We start from the raw sequence: 18,542 nt of genomic DNA on the forward strand, positions 1-18,542 counted from the left end.
TAATGCATGCTCTTTTTCATTTTTTTTCAGGTTCTTATATTCCATTCTTATTTGGTTTCAATTTTCTACTTTATTTTTGAGTTCTGATATTCTATTCACTGTCTGAGTCATTATAATTGAAGGGGTTTTTGTGTTTTCTAGTTGAATTATTGGAATGATTGGGATTTTCAATTCCATCTTCATTTCAGTTTGAATTCTCCTCTGTGTTTCTATCTCCTTATTGAATTCTGTTCTCAAGTCCTGGATTGTCTTCATCATTTCCATCAGGCTTATGTTTGCACTTTTTTGGGTATAGCTTGAGCATTTATTCTTCTTAAATTCTTTGTCCCTAATTTCATTATCTCTTTCTTTGTGTTTTCTTTAAATTCCTTGAATGCTTTGTTGAAGTTTGCAATTGTTCTATTAAATTCTGTGTCCTAGAGTTCCTGTAGGTAATTTTCAGTGGTAAGTATTTCTATATAACTGGTAGGCTTTGAGAAGAGATACTAGCTTGATCTTTCATATTTTTGTATTTTTGCAATGAGACATAGGCATGTGGAATTCTTTTGTTAGTTGTGTCTGATATGGATACAGGTTGAGACAAGATAGAGGATTGTGGATAGACTGGGCCTTGATTGTGAAAGTGGCTAAGGTGGAATCATGTCAGGTAGGTAGAGAGTACCAGGCTACAGTGCAGGATGTACATCCTGGCCCAAACCTGGGTATGTGGGTAGATATGGCTGGTAGGAGACATATATTTGGCATCAAATAGGTTGTGGGTTGGAACACAGGCAGAGTGGGTCCAGACCAAAGCCTTGAGGTTGATTGTAGTGAAGGAAAGAGTGGCTAGAATCAGTCAGGGCACTTGGTTTAAGACCCTGGGTAGATCTGCCATGTTGAGGAGAACAGGAAGGGGTCACCGTGATTCACTGGACTAGACCCTGGAGAGAAATGTGTAGAATATGGCTGGATAAAGAAGTTGAATGTGAAGTGTCTACCTAGCAATATTAAAGTGAAAGATATAATGTGTTTTTAAAAAAAAAAACTTTGAAGAAACATGGGTATTTTCTAACACAAGATAAGAGAACCATCCATCATTATTAAAAATATTTTTTCTTTTTTAAAATTTTATTACTTAAAAAAGTACCTATTCAAATTCCCAATCCCTCCACTCCTCCCACTCCCTCCACAAGTCCTTCTACCCCACCCCTCCAATCCTACAGAGGACAATGTCCCCTGCCCTGAATGCTCCTGCCCTGTGGAAAGCACAAGGCCCTCCCTACTACACCTAGGTTGAGCAAGGTTTACATCCAAAGAGAATAGGATCTCAAGAAGCCAGTACATGCAGTAGAGACAAATCCCAGTGTCACTATCAGTGGCCCCTCAGTCTGCCCAACTGTCAAGCCCCTTAAGAGGGCCTTGTTTGTTCCCATGCTCTTTCACTCCCATTCGAGTGAGCTGGTGAGTGAGCTGGTGGAGTTGGTGAGCTACCATTAGCTCAGGCAAACTTTCACAGTGGATGAACCCCTCATGGTCTTGAATTCCTCATACTCTCACTCCCTCCACTCTTCAACTGGATCTTGGGAGTTCAGTCCAGTGCTCCGATGTGGGTCATTGCCTCTGTTTCCATCTGTTGTTGGACAAAGCTTCTATGGTGATATTTAATATAATCATCAGTCTGACTACAGGGTAAGATCAGTTCAGACACCCTCTCCTCTATTGCTGGAAATGTAGTATAATTACTACATATTTGTGCACATCATCTGAATCGACACATTCCTTTTTTAAATGTACAAGAGCATTATTAAAGAACATAACACTCATTGATTATGCACATCAGGGATGCCAATACAAAATGTTCCATACAGAAAACATTATTATTCAAAGATGTTTTTATACTATTTATGAGATGTTTCTAAAAGTTAATAGTGTTTTGAAAATTCTCTTTATTGCTGCCTTCATTTCTTTATTCCTAAATGTATAGATAACTGGATTTAGAAAAGGAGTAAAAACTGCATCGAAAAGAGCAAGAAATTTGTCTATTTGGGAGTCAGGATGTGGCCATGTATAAACAAACAGTGTGGGACCAAAGAATAAAAACACCACAGTGATGTGAGCTGAGAGAGTGGAGAGGGCTTTGGATGAACCTCCTGAAGAATGTTTCCAAACACTGAACAGGATGAAGATGTAAGAAATGAGAAGCAACAAGAAAGAGCCTACACAGATGAACCCACTGTTGACAGTGACCATGAACTGCAATTTGTAGGTGTCTGTACATGCCAATTTGAGAAGCCGAGGAAGGTCACAGTAAAAGCTGTCAAATACATTTGGGCCACAGAAGGGTAAGCCAATAACAAAAGCCAGCTGGAACAATGAGTGACTAATGCCCAGGACCCAAGAGGCAGCCAGACACAAAACACACACTCGTGGGCTCATGATGGTCAGGTAGTGCAGAGGCTTACATATGGCCACATATCTGTCAAATGCCATAGCCACAAGCAGCACCATCTCCACACCACCAATGACATGAATAAAGAAGATCTGAGTCATACAGCCTCCAAAGGAGATGACTTTGTACTTTCTAAACAAATCATAAACCATCTTGGGGGAAGTAACGGAACAGGCTGCCAAGTCAATGAAGGAGAGACCTGCCAGTAGAAAGTACATGGGGGAGTGTAAGTGAGGGTCAGTGATCACAGAGAACACAATGAGGATGTTTCCAGTCATGCTTAGCACATAGAGCACAGAGGCGAGCACAAGCAGGAGGAGCTGAATCTCCCAAGAGTGGGCGAATCCCAGAAACACAAACTCAGACACCTCTGTGTGGTTCCCTCTATCCATTGATCCAATCAACTGGTCTATAGAACCTGAGAACTAAGAAAATGAGGAAGAAAGTAGAATTATTAGGGATTACAGTAATTTAATTATTTGTGCTTTATTATAACTATAACTACTTAATAAAATTTTTCACATGGGATAAATAATGATGATATTAATGATAGTGAGAATGACAATGGTGTTGCATAAATAACAGCATAATTCAACACAAAGCCTTTCATAGCCTAAAATTAATTAGAAAATAACATAAAGCTAAATTTTTCACAACAGCAATACTAATAAATGGATTATGCAAGCAAGAAATTCCATTTGCTTACAAATATGAAAGAATGCATGGGAAACTTACTTTTCTCCAAAGGTACGAAAGACACAGTGTTAGTTACATCTGACTATGCCATACACTTCATTCCAATTTTTATCTTTTACATAAAACTTACACAAAGAGACTATATAACAGGAAATACTAACTTAAAAATTAGTTGTTGAATCTCCACCAAGAAGTTCAGGAAGTTAGAGATATATGATACTTAAGTTAGAACTGAATTTTTAAAAATAGTCTAAATCATAAGATATAGTTTAAGATTAAATACATGAAATATATGTATACACACACATATATATATACATATATATACATATATATACATATATATACATATGAAGCTCAACGACTTTAACGAAGGCAGAATGTACATTCTTTGTCATGTTGACCAGGCTCCTTATTCTTCTAAGTCACCTCTTTTTTTTTTTATTTTATTTTCGAGACAGGGTTTCTCTGTAGCTTTTGGTTCCTGTCCTGGAACTAGCTCTTGTAGACCAGGCTGGCCTCGAACTCACAGGGATCGCCTGCCTCTGCCTCCCAAGTGCTGGGATTAAAGGCGTGAGCCATTTTAATGTGGTTTTAAAAATAGGAGATCATCCTGACCCTTTTAAATATACAGCTAAGTGATATTGAATATCTCATATTATTGCAAAACATATATTCCAAACTTTATGATGTAACTTTGAAATGTTATATTTATAAAACAACTCTTAAACATGACTCCTAAGACCCTTTTCTAGTTTCTAATAGCCATTCTACTTTCTATGCCTGACAATTTGACAACTTCATATGATGAGTACATTTGGAATCACATGGGACCTTGCTTTCTGAAGCTAGTTTGTCTCTTTTATCATAATATACTTCAGATCTGTCCACTGAGTCTTTTCTCATCTGCTTCCAAGTCTATAAGATTATACCATGCCTCTACTGCTCATTGCATTACACTGGTTATTCTGGAGCCTGTGCCTCATCTTGCCATGCTTTCTCAAGGCCTAAGAAATACACAAATATGCCGGGCAGTGGTGGCGTACGCCTTTAATCCCAGCACTTGGGAGGCAGAGGCAGGCGGATCTCTGTAAGTTCGAGACCAGCCTGGTCTACAAGAGCTAGTTCCAGGGCTGGCTCCAAAACCACAGAGAAACCCTGTCTCCAAAAACCAAAAACCAAAAAAAAAAAAAAAAGAAAAGAAAAAGAAAAAAGAAATACACAAATATTTAAGATTTCACACTATCTTCTATTAATGTAAGCACTGATAGGAGGGTTAGGAATTTTCTGCTGATAAAAATAAAGAAAGGCTTTCTGTGGGAAAATAAAATCACCTAGTAGACACCTAGAACTATTTAACTCTGGCTTTACCATTGTTCAGGCTGAAAAATTCTGAGACTCAAAATTACAAATTAAACTTCTCTTATTCCCACTATTAGCAGAACTAGGAACCAGAACCCAGGACTTTAGATTCTTGACTTATAAACTGCACATTCTCTAAAACATTACCTAAAAATGAAAATCCAAAATCAAAATTTTAAATGTAAAGTATTAAAATTATCAATTCACATATTGACCTAATTTTTCTGTTATGTGCACTAAAATGATTTGCATGATATTAACAATTAATTTAAATAATAACCATGACTAATAACTGTGAACAAACTCTAAAAATAAATAAAAGTGTCTGTTGCTGCCATGTATCATTTTCACTCGTTACTTTAGGGCTCATTCGGAAAAAAAATCACAATGGTTAAAAAATTGAAGGAATATTTGTTATTGAAATGCCTTTTCTACCTCCACATTATTAATCTTCTAAAAATATTCAACATCCATGGTCATCATGAATATACAAATCAAAAACTACACTGAAATTTCATCTCACCACAATCAAAACAACTGCCATGTGAGAAAACTACAAATACAATGAGAAAATGCATGGGGAAAGGAACCCTTAGTCACTATTGTGCTAACAAAAAATGGTTCAGACACTATGCAAATAAGTATGCAAGCTCTTCACAAGTTAAAATAAGGATTTCTACATATCCTTGTCATATACTAGCACAGGAAATTATCACCGTGCTCCAGAGACACTTGAATGCTTATGGATATTGCGTCATTACTCATACCAAGGTGTGAAATTGACATAAGTGCCTCTTAATAAATTAATAAATAAATGGAATGTGTTAAGTGTACACAATTGGTTTTTACTAAGAGAAAAGTATTATATTGTTTTCAGGAAAATTGATGAAACTGCTTCTAATAGGAAGTAAAATAACCCAGACACAGAAGGACAAATATTGTACAGTTTCTATTTTATACATATAGAGAGCTAAACCTGGAACTAAAAGAAGGAATAATTAAAGGTACAGAAGAAGAATATGACAAGGAGTGTAGGGAGAGCCTAATAAAGGATAGTACAAGAGGTAAATATAGTAAACAATCTTTGTAAGATTCAGTAGAAATTTCATAATTAAAGATTTTATAAAATTAATAAATATTAACAAAATATCAATGAAAATTCACAATACTTTCCTAAACCATACCATCTCATAACAGGATTTTCCCTAATATCTGTAGGTGCCCAACTCAGTAAACCAGTTAGAAAAGCATAAATTGCACAGAGAGTAGTTGTAATATAAAGCAATAGGCAGCCTATGATATACAGAGTTGAAGAAATTACATTTTACATGTATAAAATGAGCATGAAATAAGTAAATTATGTTATCTATAAAATACAATATATTTAGGGAGAATGTGAACTATGGTGGGATATGAGTAATAATACAATAAAAAGTACTTTTTCTACAATATGTAGAATCTTTACTCAGATGAGCTATGTTTTTCATTTCTGTCACTACAGGTTCACAATGGACATGAAAGTCAGTAAATATTTCTAGAGTGAATAGTATTGCTAACACCTCCTATTTTTTCCATGTCTTCAAATAGTATATAAATTGTGATTAGTTATAGGCACTAAACACAATTAGTAGTCTACTCAGAAGCATTGTGGTCTTCACAAAACAACAAAATAATTCTTGCATGGGCTAAGGAGAAAGATTTCTTATGTAGATACACAATGTTTAAGCAACATTCTGAGAGGTAAAAAGTAATAAAATAAAAAAAGAAAATGGGTGTAAAGCAGAATCGGAAAAAATATGGAAAGTGATAATGCAAGAGGAAGAGAATATACAAAAGGGGAAATCTAGGAATTCAAATAAAAACGAGCATGATCCTAAGTAAATAAGAAGATCCGATTTTTACTTCCAATCAAACTGTCTGGAATTGCTCCTGGCTCTGAGATTAAGGGGAAAAACAAAACAAAACAAAAACATCACTCTTTCCAGTACCTGGATTTCCAGTACTCACAAGTTGCCTAATTGCCAACATGATAATGGGAACAAAAATTGTTTCTTTCATGCTGAAGTGTAGCTCTTCACAGTTGATGGCTTCTGGTGACTGGGTAGCAAAGGACTCGGTTTTCTTTAAGGGATTAGTCATTGGGAATTTGACCATGTTTTGGTGCGCATATGGGCAAGACATATTAAACGTGGTGGGTTATTTTCTTTTCTTTTCCTTCTTTTTTTTTTTTTTGAGGGGCCACTGGAGGAGGGCAGTAGGGTGGGAGGGTGAACCTGGGAGGAAAGGGAAGCCAGTGTGATCACAGTGCAATGTCTGAAATTTACAAATAGTTAATAAAAATATTATATTGAAAAAAAATGTTTCTTGAGAAACAATGGACATGTGATTCACCCAAAAATATGATTGTCACGAGTACTTAAGAAGCCAGTGTGTAGCGAACAGAAGACCCTATAATAGTATAACATACATATGTACTTAGTAGAGGCAAAATTTGATCTTTCAGACACTCCTCATAAATTTCTACCTCTCTTCTCGAATAGCTCTAACAAGAGAAAATGTAGGGAATGTTTTATTACAGTACAGTGATGAGTGGCGTGGATTTTGAAATCTCCCCAGACTTTTAAATTACTCTCTATTTGCTCTCTAAGCATGGTAAAGTATTGATGGAAATGACAATATACATTTATCATATCTATTCATCATTTAGTACTTTTTGGTCATAGCCACATATTGGACATAGTGACATATGAATGGAAAACACATACACAATTTATGTAAATCTAATAATTAATAGTGGATACAGAAGACAAGTCAAGTCAAATGTAAGCATAATTCTTTTGATTCTCATTCCAATAAAAAATTTTAGTAAATTATTTTGTTATTAGAATGTATTTGCTAAAGATGTTGTTTATTTGGTGCTTTAAAAACAGTATCTACTGACATTTGTATAATAGGGATAGCATGGTAACTGTTACAGAAGCACCATAGCCTCTGTAAAGCCTAATCAAAGCACAAGGAGACACTGTAGCTGGATGATCAGAGAACCGAATTTTGAAAAGGTAGTATTGAACAACAATTTGATAAATGAAAATATTTAAAGATAAAACTTGATAAATCCTTTTGAGAGGAAGACAAGTATCAGAAGTGACAGTCTAGTTCAAGACACTCTGGGACAAGGATGAGAGCATAGGTTGGAGTAAGCATAGAACTGTTTAGAACACTGGAAAACAAAATTAAAGGCAGTTTGATAATATTGCTTGGGCTTAGGCTTTAAGATGATTACACATTGTTAACAAATTAATTCAGGAGAGTGAACTTAGACTGCTGAGAGAGGAATTAATGAGATCAGTGTTCATGGAAGATGATCATCATATTGGTGTATAAATTCTAAGGACAAAATAAGTAGTTACCCTAATTTCCCAGGAATATCAGAGTATACACGGACAGATGATTTTCATCACACAATCAATACAATCTCCATCCCTAAAACAGAGATACTTGTATCCTCTAATATTGTTACTATTCTTCCCTTACCTACCTTTTGTGATAAGGGAACAAAAACAACAATGTTATTACAGATAGAGTTGTAATCTGCCCCAGGCTCTCTGCAGGACTATTGGAGACATGTTAGTATGGATGTTAACTGTAACTCTAGAAGGAAGTGACCAAATAGTGCCACAGAGATCTGAGATTGTTTGAGAGACTAAAATCACATGACCTAAAGAATTATCCCACAGGAATATTTGTATTTTCCCATGGTGGCCAGGTAGAGAAGCTGTTAATGGGAGAAATAGACTTGTAAATCCCCTATGAGAAGAGACTTTGCTGTTTAGAAATACTTTGAAAATTACTTCATTTGTTGGCATATTTTCTTTTTTATTCTTTGAAATTTGCATATATATATATCTACAATGTAATGTATCCAACCACATGTTAAGCTTTCAAGCTTTAAATTACTCAAATTTTGCCAACTTTATGGTTTTTTTTCTTCTTAAATTAACCAATGGATCCACTTAATGCTGTCCATATGTTCAAGGATATGAGATGATGCAATGGAGCAAAGACGAATGACCAGTGATCACAGTCTCAAAGAAGAATATTTCTCCCTTCCCTAGCACCTATCATCTGCCCATAGTTCCCTTGCTGGAGGTAGAGAGTTGTGAGCACTTTCCCCATTTAGGCTAGAATTTTGACTAACTTGATCTTATATAGATTTGGGACAGGTAATAACAGACTCTGAAGTTCATTAATGTAACAGCAGTGTCAAGTTCATAGCATTCCTCCTCCTCATCCATCTCCTATGTTCTTTCTGCTTTCATTTCCAAGAAATTCTGTGAGCTTTGGCCACACAAATGAGGGACTCAGAAGCACTCACTACATGGCAACATATAGCCACTACACTTGCCTAAGATCCAGAGAAAGCAACAGAATCAAGGAATGGAATACCCACCCAACAAAGACAAGAACAGATATCAATATCTATAATTCCAAACCCAGATGCCACATCATTAACACACAAGATAATATGTTTTTAGAAAAACTCAGAAACCCTATTACAGTAGCTCCTGAGAAATGCAATATAGCTAAAACACAGCTATTATGAATATGTTCATGACTTTTAAAGAGTTATGAATAAAATCCATTAATGGAGTCTTTAAATATACAAATAAATTTAAATGAAATGATGGCGATAGTTAAAGTCATAAAAGTGTAACTAGAATCAGTAAAAGAACCCCCAAAAATAAAATTGGAAATGAAAATTTTACAAAATCAAACAGAAACCTCAGAGATAAGTTTCATCAACAGAGATGGAAAACATAATCTTAGGCAATAAAGGCAGGATATAAGAACTTGATACCTAAATCAAAGAAAATGTTAAATATAAAAATTTCAGGAACAAGCCATGCAGAAAAGATGGAATATTGTGATAGGCCAATTCTATGAATAATAGAAATTGAGAAAGGAAAAGAAAATTATATCAAAGACGCAAAAAATATTTTCAAGAAAATCACAGAACAAAGTTTTCCTAAAGAAAAAATGTTTTTCAACGTATGACAAGCAAACAGAAAAACAAATAGACTGGACTAGAAAATAAAGTCCCCTTGTCACATAATAATCAAAACACTAAACATACAGAACAAAGAAAGAATATTAAAAACAGCAAGGGGAAAAGACCAGGTAACATGTAAATTACACATTAGAATAACACCTGACATCTACATGGAGGCTACACAACATGGAGGCTACAAAGGCAACCAAGTCTGCAAGAGATGTTCTATAAACGTCTAAGAGATGACAGCCCAGACTACTAGACCTAACAAAACTTTCAGTCACAATTGAGGCAGAAAACAAAACATTCCACAAACAAAAAAAAAAAAAAACAACAAATTTTGAATACTAAGTGCCTACAAATCCAACTCTACAGAAGGCTCTCAAGGAAAACTTTAACTTGAAATGGTCAACCACATCCAAGAAAGCACAAAGAATAAATAACCCTAGACCAGTAAATCAAAAAGAAAGGAACCAATACCATATCAACAAATCATAAGGAATCAACAAAACTTATCATTGATAACCTTCAGTTTTAATGTTCTCAATTTCCTAATAAAAAGACACAGACTGACAGATTGTATTAGAAAACAGGATCTATTCTTCTGCTATATCCTGGAAACATACTTCAGCCGTTCTTTTTCTAATGAGAGACAGAAAGGGAGTGGATCTGGAGAGGGTTGGGGTTGAAAAGAAACTGGTAGGTATAGAAGAAGGGGAAACTATAATCACGATATTATATGAAAAAGAGTCTATTTTAAACAAAAGAAAAAAAGGGAAAAACAAAGAATGTCCTTATGATACTCTGGATTTCCTTGGTGTCTACTGCTATGTCATTCTTTTTATCTCTAATTTTATTAATTTGTAGCTCTTTTCTCTGTGTTATAGTTAATTTTGATAAAGGTTTATCATTATTACTGATTTTCTCAAAACATTAACTTTTCATTTCATCATTCTTTGTATCTTTGTTATTGTTTCTTTTTTATTAATTTCAGCCTGAGTTTGATTATTTCTTGCCATCTACTTTTTAGGTGTTATTTTTTAAAAGTACAGTATTGATATAAAAATAGACATGCTGACCAATGGAAGCAGGTTGAAACCGAAGCATACATACACACACCTGCAGACACTTGATTTTTTAAAATGAAGCCAGAAACAAACTGGAAAAAATGAGAACATTTTCAATAAATTTTGCTGGTCAAACTGAGTGGCATCATGTAGAATAATGCAAATAGATCCATCTTTATCACACTGCATAAACCTCAACTCCATATGAACAAAGGACCTCAACATAAGATTAAATATCCTGAATCTGATAGGAGAGAAAGTGGGGAATAGTCTTAAATTCATTGTAACAATAAAAGACTTTCTGGTCAGGAAATCAATAGCGCAGGCACTAAGAACAATAGTTAATAAATGGACCCTCATGAAAGTGAAAAACTTCTGTATGGTAAATAACACCTTCATTAAAACAAATTGACAGGCTGCAGAGCATCAAGAAAGCAAGTAATCCAAGTTAAAATGAGGTAAAGGACTATGCAGAGAGTTCTCAATAAAACCGGTCTTGCTGAACATAGCGGACAATGAGGACTACTGAGACCTCAAGAACAATGGCAATGGGTTTTTGATCCTACTGCACCTATTGGTTTTGTGGGAGCCTAGGCAGTTTGGATGCTCACCTTACTAGACCTGGATGGAGGTGGGGGGTCCTTGGACTTCCCACAGGGCAGGGAACCCTGATTGCTCTTTGGGCTGACGAGGGAGGGGGACTTGATTGGGGGGGGGGAGGGAAAGGGGAAGAGGTGAGGGGGAGAGACAGAAATCTTTAATAAATAAATAAATAATAAAAAATTAAAACACAAATGGCTTTAAAACACTTTAAAAATGTTCAGCATCCCTAGTCATTAGGGAAAGGTAAATAAAACTATTTTTGACAATTCATTTTACAACTTCCAGAATGGCCAAGGTTAATAAAACAAATGATAGTTTATGCTTGTGGAGATGTGGGGAAAGGGGCTCACTGATTCTTGGCTAGAAGGAGAAAAAATCTTGTCTGGCCATTGTGAAAAATCAATGACATTTCCTCAGGAATCTTGGACTAGATCTACCTCAAAACCCAAACAATGCTTCATTCTAATTAGAGAATATTTGCTCAAACATTTTCATTGCTGCTGTACTCATAATAGTCAGAAATTGGATACAGTTTAGATGTCCATTAACAAATTAATAGGTAATGAAAGTGGTACACTTACAAAATTAAAAAAAATTGTTAAAAAACAAAATTATGAAATCCACAGATAAATTGATGGAGATATAAAAAATTCATCCTGAATTAGGTGACCCAGACCCATAAAGACAAATATTATATTTGTTTTCTTCTATGTGGATGTTAGTTTTTAAGACTTTGAGAAGCATGCTATAATACATAGGAATAGAGTAAAGAAGTAGGAGGAAAGAGCAAATCTCCCAAGAAATATATAGGTACGGGGAGATGTAGGAGAGACTGAAACAAGAGCAATAAGAAAGAGGGAGTTAAAGGAGGAAATCTGGGAGAGACAACTATAACTAAGGCCATTCTATGTGTCATATGGAAACCTAGTATATATAAATCTGAGTTACAAAATTGATAAAGGAAGGTCATTGGTTAAAAAATAAACTGCTTGGATGACCCTCATAGGTTAAAACATAGGTGGGAGGAGTAAACAGAACAGAATGCTGGGAGGAAGAGGAAGTGAGCTCAGAGATGCCATGCTCCCCTCTCCCGGGCAGCTCTGCTCTCTGAGACACCCAATGAAGCTCTGACCCAGAATGGACGTATGTTCAGATCTTTTCTGGTAAGCCACCTCCTGGCTACACAGATTATTAGAAATGAACTAGTCCAGGTGCAAGAGTTAGCGGAGAAGAGGCTAGATATAGTGGGCCAAGCAGTGCTTAAAAGAATACAGTGTCCATGTAATTATTTTGGGGCATAAGCTAGCAGGCAGCCGGGGTGCTGGGGATGCAGCCCCGCCGCTCCTATTACAACACAAAATAATAGGGGAAACAATGCCCCAACTAGACCAGACCTCTGCTACCACCAATTAAGACATCTAATGCCAACTATGGGTTATATTTAGTTGAGTCATTTGGCCCATGAAAACACCAAAACATCTCAGGCTATTAATAAGGCTATTGAATATTCTTTACACATTAATGGTAAGGCCCTGTTACTGAAAAAAAAAACACTTACATATCTTACTGATTACAAAGTAGAGCTGGCAAATAACTAGAACCTTCAGCCAAACTGAAAAGTATTTGTGGTACTAGGAGATAATCTTCACACTACTAAAAAGAGAAAGGTAAACAACAACCTAGCTTCAAACCATTCAGTCTACAAAGGTGACCTGTTTGCATATTATGATGGTGGAATAGTGGCACAAGTGTTATGGGAGTAACTAACCACTCTTTCCGGATGAGATAAAATCCATACCTGACCATGCCCTGATGACCAAGAAACCTGACACAGGATAGGCCATGAACCTAGAGGAAAATCAAATACTATTGTACTGCTAAAGGAGCATAGCAATAAATAGACTCCTAAAGACATTCTGCTATATTCATGGGTAAGTATTTTGCTGAACCTCCGTCAGAGAAATTTCCTCTTATAGTAGATGGGAACTAATAGAAAGACCCACTACTAGACAATGTATAGAGAATGCAAGACTTTGGAATAGTCCTAAATAAAATGTTTTTTATCAAACCCCACCTTCTCAGGGATCTATGCAAAAGAGGAGGCAGAAAGATTGTAAAAGCCAGAGAGGATATATGCTACCAAGGAAACTGACTTCTAGACACCACAGAAATAACATGCTAATGAATTCACTGAGACTTTAGCAACATGTACAAGTCTATGCAAGTTAAAGCCAGATGGGATCCCAGTGCTGAAGGGGGAAATGGTCACATGTTCCCAGTCCTAATCAAAAATCTATCTGCATTTGAAATGAAAATTTATTTTATCCCAGTGGAGTCTCACTGGGTATATTAATAACATTTAAGGACAAGCCACATGTCCAATAGTAGATGGACACAAAACTCAATGGTATTATTGTATACTTTTTGTCTCATATTTTTGTTTGGGATTTTTGTTTTAGTTATCTTTTGCTTGTATATTATGATTTCCAATTTTGTGTTCTTATGTTTTGGGGTGTGTATGTGTGTTACTTGTACTTCTCTTTTTTTACATTTTTACTGCTCTTCTTTGTCTACTTTTATATGCCTATTTGCTTGTTTTGTAAAAGTAGAGATAAAAAAGACATAGAGTTGGGTGGGTAAAGGGGTGGGAGGGAGCTGAAGGGGTTAAATGAGGGGAAACCATAATCATATTATATTCTATAAAATTGTTCATTAAAAGATAAGTTTTTAAAGTATATTTTTAATAATTTAGAATCCAAGATTTCCTTTAGTAAGGAAAAAAGCAAATATAACTTAATAGTACATAATCCTGAGATCTTACCAGCATAAAGGGAATATCCTAAAAGTGATTGATGATAATGGTCATGCAACTTGATCAGTTACTAAAAATATCATTGACTATATATACTTGAAGTGATTCACATCTTTTCATTGTAACCAATAATTTATAAAATGTTTTATCTTAATAAAATTACTAAAATGTAATAAAAGAAACTTTGGCACTCACAAAGACAAACTTAATTGCAATCTAGTCTTTTGCAGAACATCTACCAACATCTGTTCTAGAAAATACTCTTTAACATATGGAAGAGTATAAAATCAAGATCTGTGACATATAACATGTAAGTAGTAAAAACTTTAAAGGTAGTTGCCTCTTTTTGCTCACTTATAAGACCAAGATAACCAAGCAGAACTAGAGAAAAAAATTAATGTGTGATTCAAACAAGTAATAAATAAACCATTATGTAGGATCTCTAGAAATAGTAAAAACATAACACAGGTGAAACTAAGAGAAAATGGGGGAATACAGGGTTCTTTAACTGGGAGAGCAGAAAGAAGAAAATGAGTAACCCTAAGAAGGTTTGTAAAAAAAAAAATACAGAGAATTACATTATTTTATTTACTTAAAACTGGCAATAATGTACATATGTTCATAGGCAGAAGTTTCCATACAGCCTGGTCCCTCAGTCATTCAGTCCCAATGAAAAACACAGAGGCTTATATTAATTATAAACTTTGTGATTAACTAGCTCTTAAAACTTAAATTAATTTATAATTCTTATCTATGCTTAGCCATGTGGTGTGATACCTTTTCTCAGTAAGGCCTTCTCATCTTGCTTCGTCTGTGTCTGGCTTGCTACTGTGTCTCTACCTTTCCACTTCCAAGAATTCTCATAGTCTGGCTGCCCATGTATGCTTTCTGCCTGACTACTGGCCAATCAATGTTTTATTAAACCAATACAAGTGATAAATCTTTACAACGTACAAGAGAATTATCCCAAAACACTTGCCCTTTTTTCTTTTCAAAACAAGAACCCTAAATGTATTCTCTTTTGTTTAGTTTTTTTTTTCCTCATCATTATATATAAAAACTTGTAACCAATACTCTACACAATGGCAAACATCCATAATCCATTTTTGGGGAATGTAGGCAAAGTTATCTAAGATACTTCCTGATGAATGGAAACATTGATAACCTTTGAGGACACAAAGAAAAATACTGGAGTATTCTGTGATCATCTCAGCCAGCAGTCTTGAGGCTGTTCTAGATATAAAACTCAGAGGAAACTGCAGCAGAGATGCTCTGAAACTTGGATCATCTGGGTCATCCATTCCCAACAAAGATTTTTTCAGGGACTCTTCTTTAATCAAACCTTGTATTTCTTAACCTATAATGAATCCATTGCCACTCATTTCCTGTGGAAACAAAAGCAAAATCTAATCTCCAAAGTAAAATATCTTTTTTTATTTTTTGCTTTTACTTTTATTAACCAACAAAGTCCATCTTTACAACTGTATGGAATTTTGTTGTTACAGAATGTTGAAACCATCAACACAAGATATGATTCCATAAAACCTGATAACAAATTGAAGTAGAGTGCTGTAAGAACTCCTTCAGCTCATAGGGAATAGGAGGAGTAGGCCACAGCATTCTCACTGTTTCTGTTATCACTCAGTCTGTTTTAGTCTTAATTAGAGAGTGAATTTGCAAAATCTAGAACTCTCTAATGCTTATTTAGTTCTGTTTATTTTTGTTTGTTTTTCCATTTTTATTAGATTTTTTAACAAATACCAATCCAAGTTCCCCTCCTCCCATTCCCTCCGCACACCCTCCTCCAACTCCACCCACACACAATCCTCATAGAGGGTAAGGCACGTTGCTTTATGGAAGGTCCAAGGCCCTCCCTACTATATCTAGGCTGAGCAAAGTATACATCCAAAGAGAATAGGATCCCAAAAAGCCAGTATATGCAGTAGGGATAAATCCTGGTGCCACTGCCAGTGACTCTTCAGTCTACCTGAGCCATGCAACTGTCACCCACATTCAGAGAGACTAGTTTGGTCCTATGCTTGTTGCTTCCCAGTCAGGCTGGAGTTGGTGAGCTCCCATTAGCTCAGGTAAACTGTTTCAGTGGGTGAATATCTCATGGTCTTGACCTCTTTGCTCATATACTCATTCCTCCCACACTTTAACTGGAATTTGGGAGCTGAGTCCAGTGCTGAAAAGTAAAATAAATTTAAAAGTCAAGGCATTTTCAAAATTTATGGGTTAGATTAATCCAGCAGCATTTGTGATCAAATGTCTTTTAGCAGCTGTTGCTCCTTCCTCAGAAGTCAAACAATTCAAAGACAACACAATTACCTAAAGTTACATAACCATGCATACACATGCGTGCACATGCGCGTGCACACACACACACACACACACACACAGTTTAAATGAATTTATGATACCTGAAGTGATAGTGACCCTTCTCCAAAGAGTCATAGAGTACCTAACAAGTTCTCCAGCATAAAGCATGAGAACCTCCCTTTAAGTTGTTGCTCAGGGGAGTCCAGGCAACACCAAAAGCAGTATAAACTGTTTTGGTGCCTTTGGTTGCATCCCATAAGTTGAAGATAAGTTCTTACTGTGCACCTCAGACAAGGACTTAGAGGAATCAAGCTTGATCTGATCTAGAAGCCACTTCACAGGGCCTAGCTTCCATAGTACCAGAAGGTGCTATGAGAGTTGCCAAAAGGGAAAAGTAACTTATAGTCCTCCCACACGTGTAGGTAGCTGGGACACTTATCAACGACAAGACTATCAGGATAGCAAGATTTCCCCAAATGTGCAATGGAGGTACTTATAACTTTGTGGGCACCAATAGCTATGAAACTGGACTTCAGTCCCACTCCATAGGAGGGAACTCAAGCCTGCTACTATAAACCTAGCCATCTACCTGTGGCTAATGTGGTCATGGACCCTAAAGGAGAACATACTACTTCCCATTTCAAAACTAAAAAACAAAAATCTCTAACTGCATTATTTTCTCCATATTTTTATTAAAATTTTACTTTTCACTTTATATATCCACCACAGTTCCCCATCCCTCCCCTTCTCTCACCCCTCATCCCTCTTCCCATCGCCTATCGACTCCTCAGTGGGAGTAAGGCCTTCCTGGGGACCCACAGTGAAGCAATGGGCTGAGCTCCTGGAGCTCTGTTGAAGAGAGGGAGGAGAGATCTTATGAATAAGGGGAGTCAAAACCATGATGGGATAAACCACAGAGATAGGTGTCCCAAGCTAGTGGGAGCTCATGAACTATGGACTGACAGCTGGTGAACCCTGTGTAGGACCTAACTAGACCCTCTAAATGTGGGTGAAAATTATATAATTATATGGCTTGATCTATTGAGGCAGCCCCTGCCAGTCAGATGAGGACCTACCCAGGTGCATGAACTGTTTTTTTTTTGTTTGTTTGTTTGTTTTTTTTTTGGAGCCCATTCCCTATGATAGATTACCTTGCTCAGCCTTGATATGGGGGAAGGGTCTTGGTCTTATTTCAAGTTGATATTCTAACTGCATTCTTTATAATTATCCTTAAACCCACAGGCAAGTGTAGCTCTCACCCTTAATCAATAAAACTTCTTTTTGTAGCAGATGAGATTCATTACAGAAAGCCACAACTGTCCAACAAGCAGAGAACAAAAGACCATGGTGTTCACATCCCAGTTGAGACATCTACAACACAACCCCTATACCTAAGACTGAGGGACCATCAATAAAGTTAGGTACAAATGATTGTAAGAGTCAGAGGACTAGGGAGTCTGCTGGTATATAACACCTCCTAAATTTTGCAGCCTCAATAGGATCTGAATAATGACAACCCAAGTTGACATGACAACATGGATAGGGGAAATCTCACAAGATTTCATTCCTAAATAAAGAGCTACAGACAATTATTGACTGCTGAAAAAGAATCAGTCTTCCCTAGGAATGAAGAGCCTAACTTTATTGAATACCAATTGGTCACCCTATGAACATATACAAATGATCAATAGTAAACAAACTCAGCAGGGTATATGTACAGATTGATTTATGTATATGTTGTGTAACAACAATAAAGGGAAAAGACCAGGAATTTGAGATGGAGGGGGAATATGTAAAGCATTGGAGGGAATAGAGGGATGGGGAAATGATGTAAATACAGTACACACACACACACACACACACACACACACACACACACATATATATATATATATAATTTAAAATGAATAATTTTAAATTTTTCAGTTTATTTTTACTAGACAAATTGTCTATATGTCCCATTTTATACTTAATAAATATCTTTGCATTAACAAAAGAAATATGTCAGTGGCAGAACAGCTTGAAACTGGCATGGTTATTGTTAGAACCAAACTACCTTTTTCATAAACACGTTAATGCAATTATTGGCACAGTTGTTTGAGAATTAAGAAGATTTAAAATATTTATTGGTAGATGTTTTGTAAAAATACCTTCTTTCTCTTCAAAAAAAAAGAGTTGCCCATTATTCAGTGGAAACAAAAG

At 35.9% G+C, this 18,542-nt stretch overlaps 1 protein-coding gene across 2 annotated transcripts; it reads right to left on the bottom strand.

Annotated features, from left to right (window-relative positions):
- Nucleotides 1-1,881: 1,881 nt before the first annotated feature.
- On the bottom strand, nt 1,882-3,857 carry LOC126490446 (olfactory receptor 4F3/4F16/4F29-like). 2 transcript variants are annotated; one of them, XM_050125383.1, is made up of 2 exons: nt 3,848-3,857; nt 1,882-2,810 (listed from the first exon to the last, which is right to left on the bottom strand). In XM_050125383.1, the coding sequence occupies exons 1-2, from the start codon at nt 3,855-3,857 to the stop codon at nt 1,882-1,884; spliced, it is 939 nt and encodes a 312-aa protein (XP_049981340.1). The 2 variants fall into 2 exon arrangements, with proteins under 2 accessions (XP_049981340.1, XP_049981339.1); XM_050125382.1 differs by lacking the exon at nt 3,848-3,857 and having other exon boundaries at nt 1,882-2,820.
- Nucleotides 3,858-18,542: the final 14,685 nt, after the last annotated feature.

Source organism: Alexandromys fortis, unplaced genomic scaffold (genome assembly GCF_014885135.2).
Source record: "Alexandromys fortis isolate MF-2015 unplaced genomic scaffold, M_Fortis_MF-2015_v1.1 scaffold_229, whole genome shotgun sequence".
Taxonomy (NCBI): domain Eukaryota; kingdom Metazoa; phylum Chordata; class Mammalia; order Rodentia; family Cricetidae; genus Alexandromys; species Alexandromys fortis.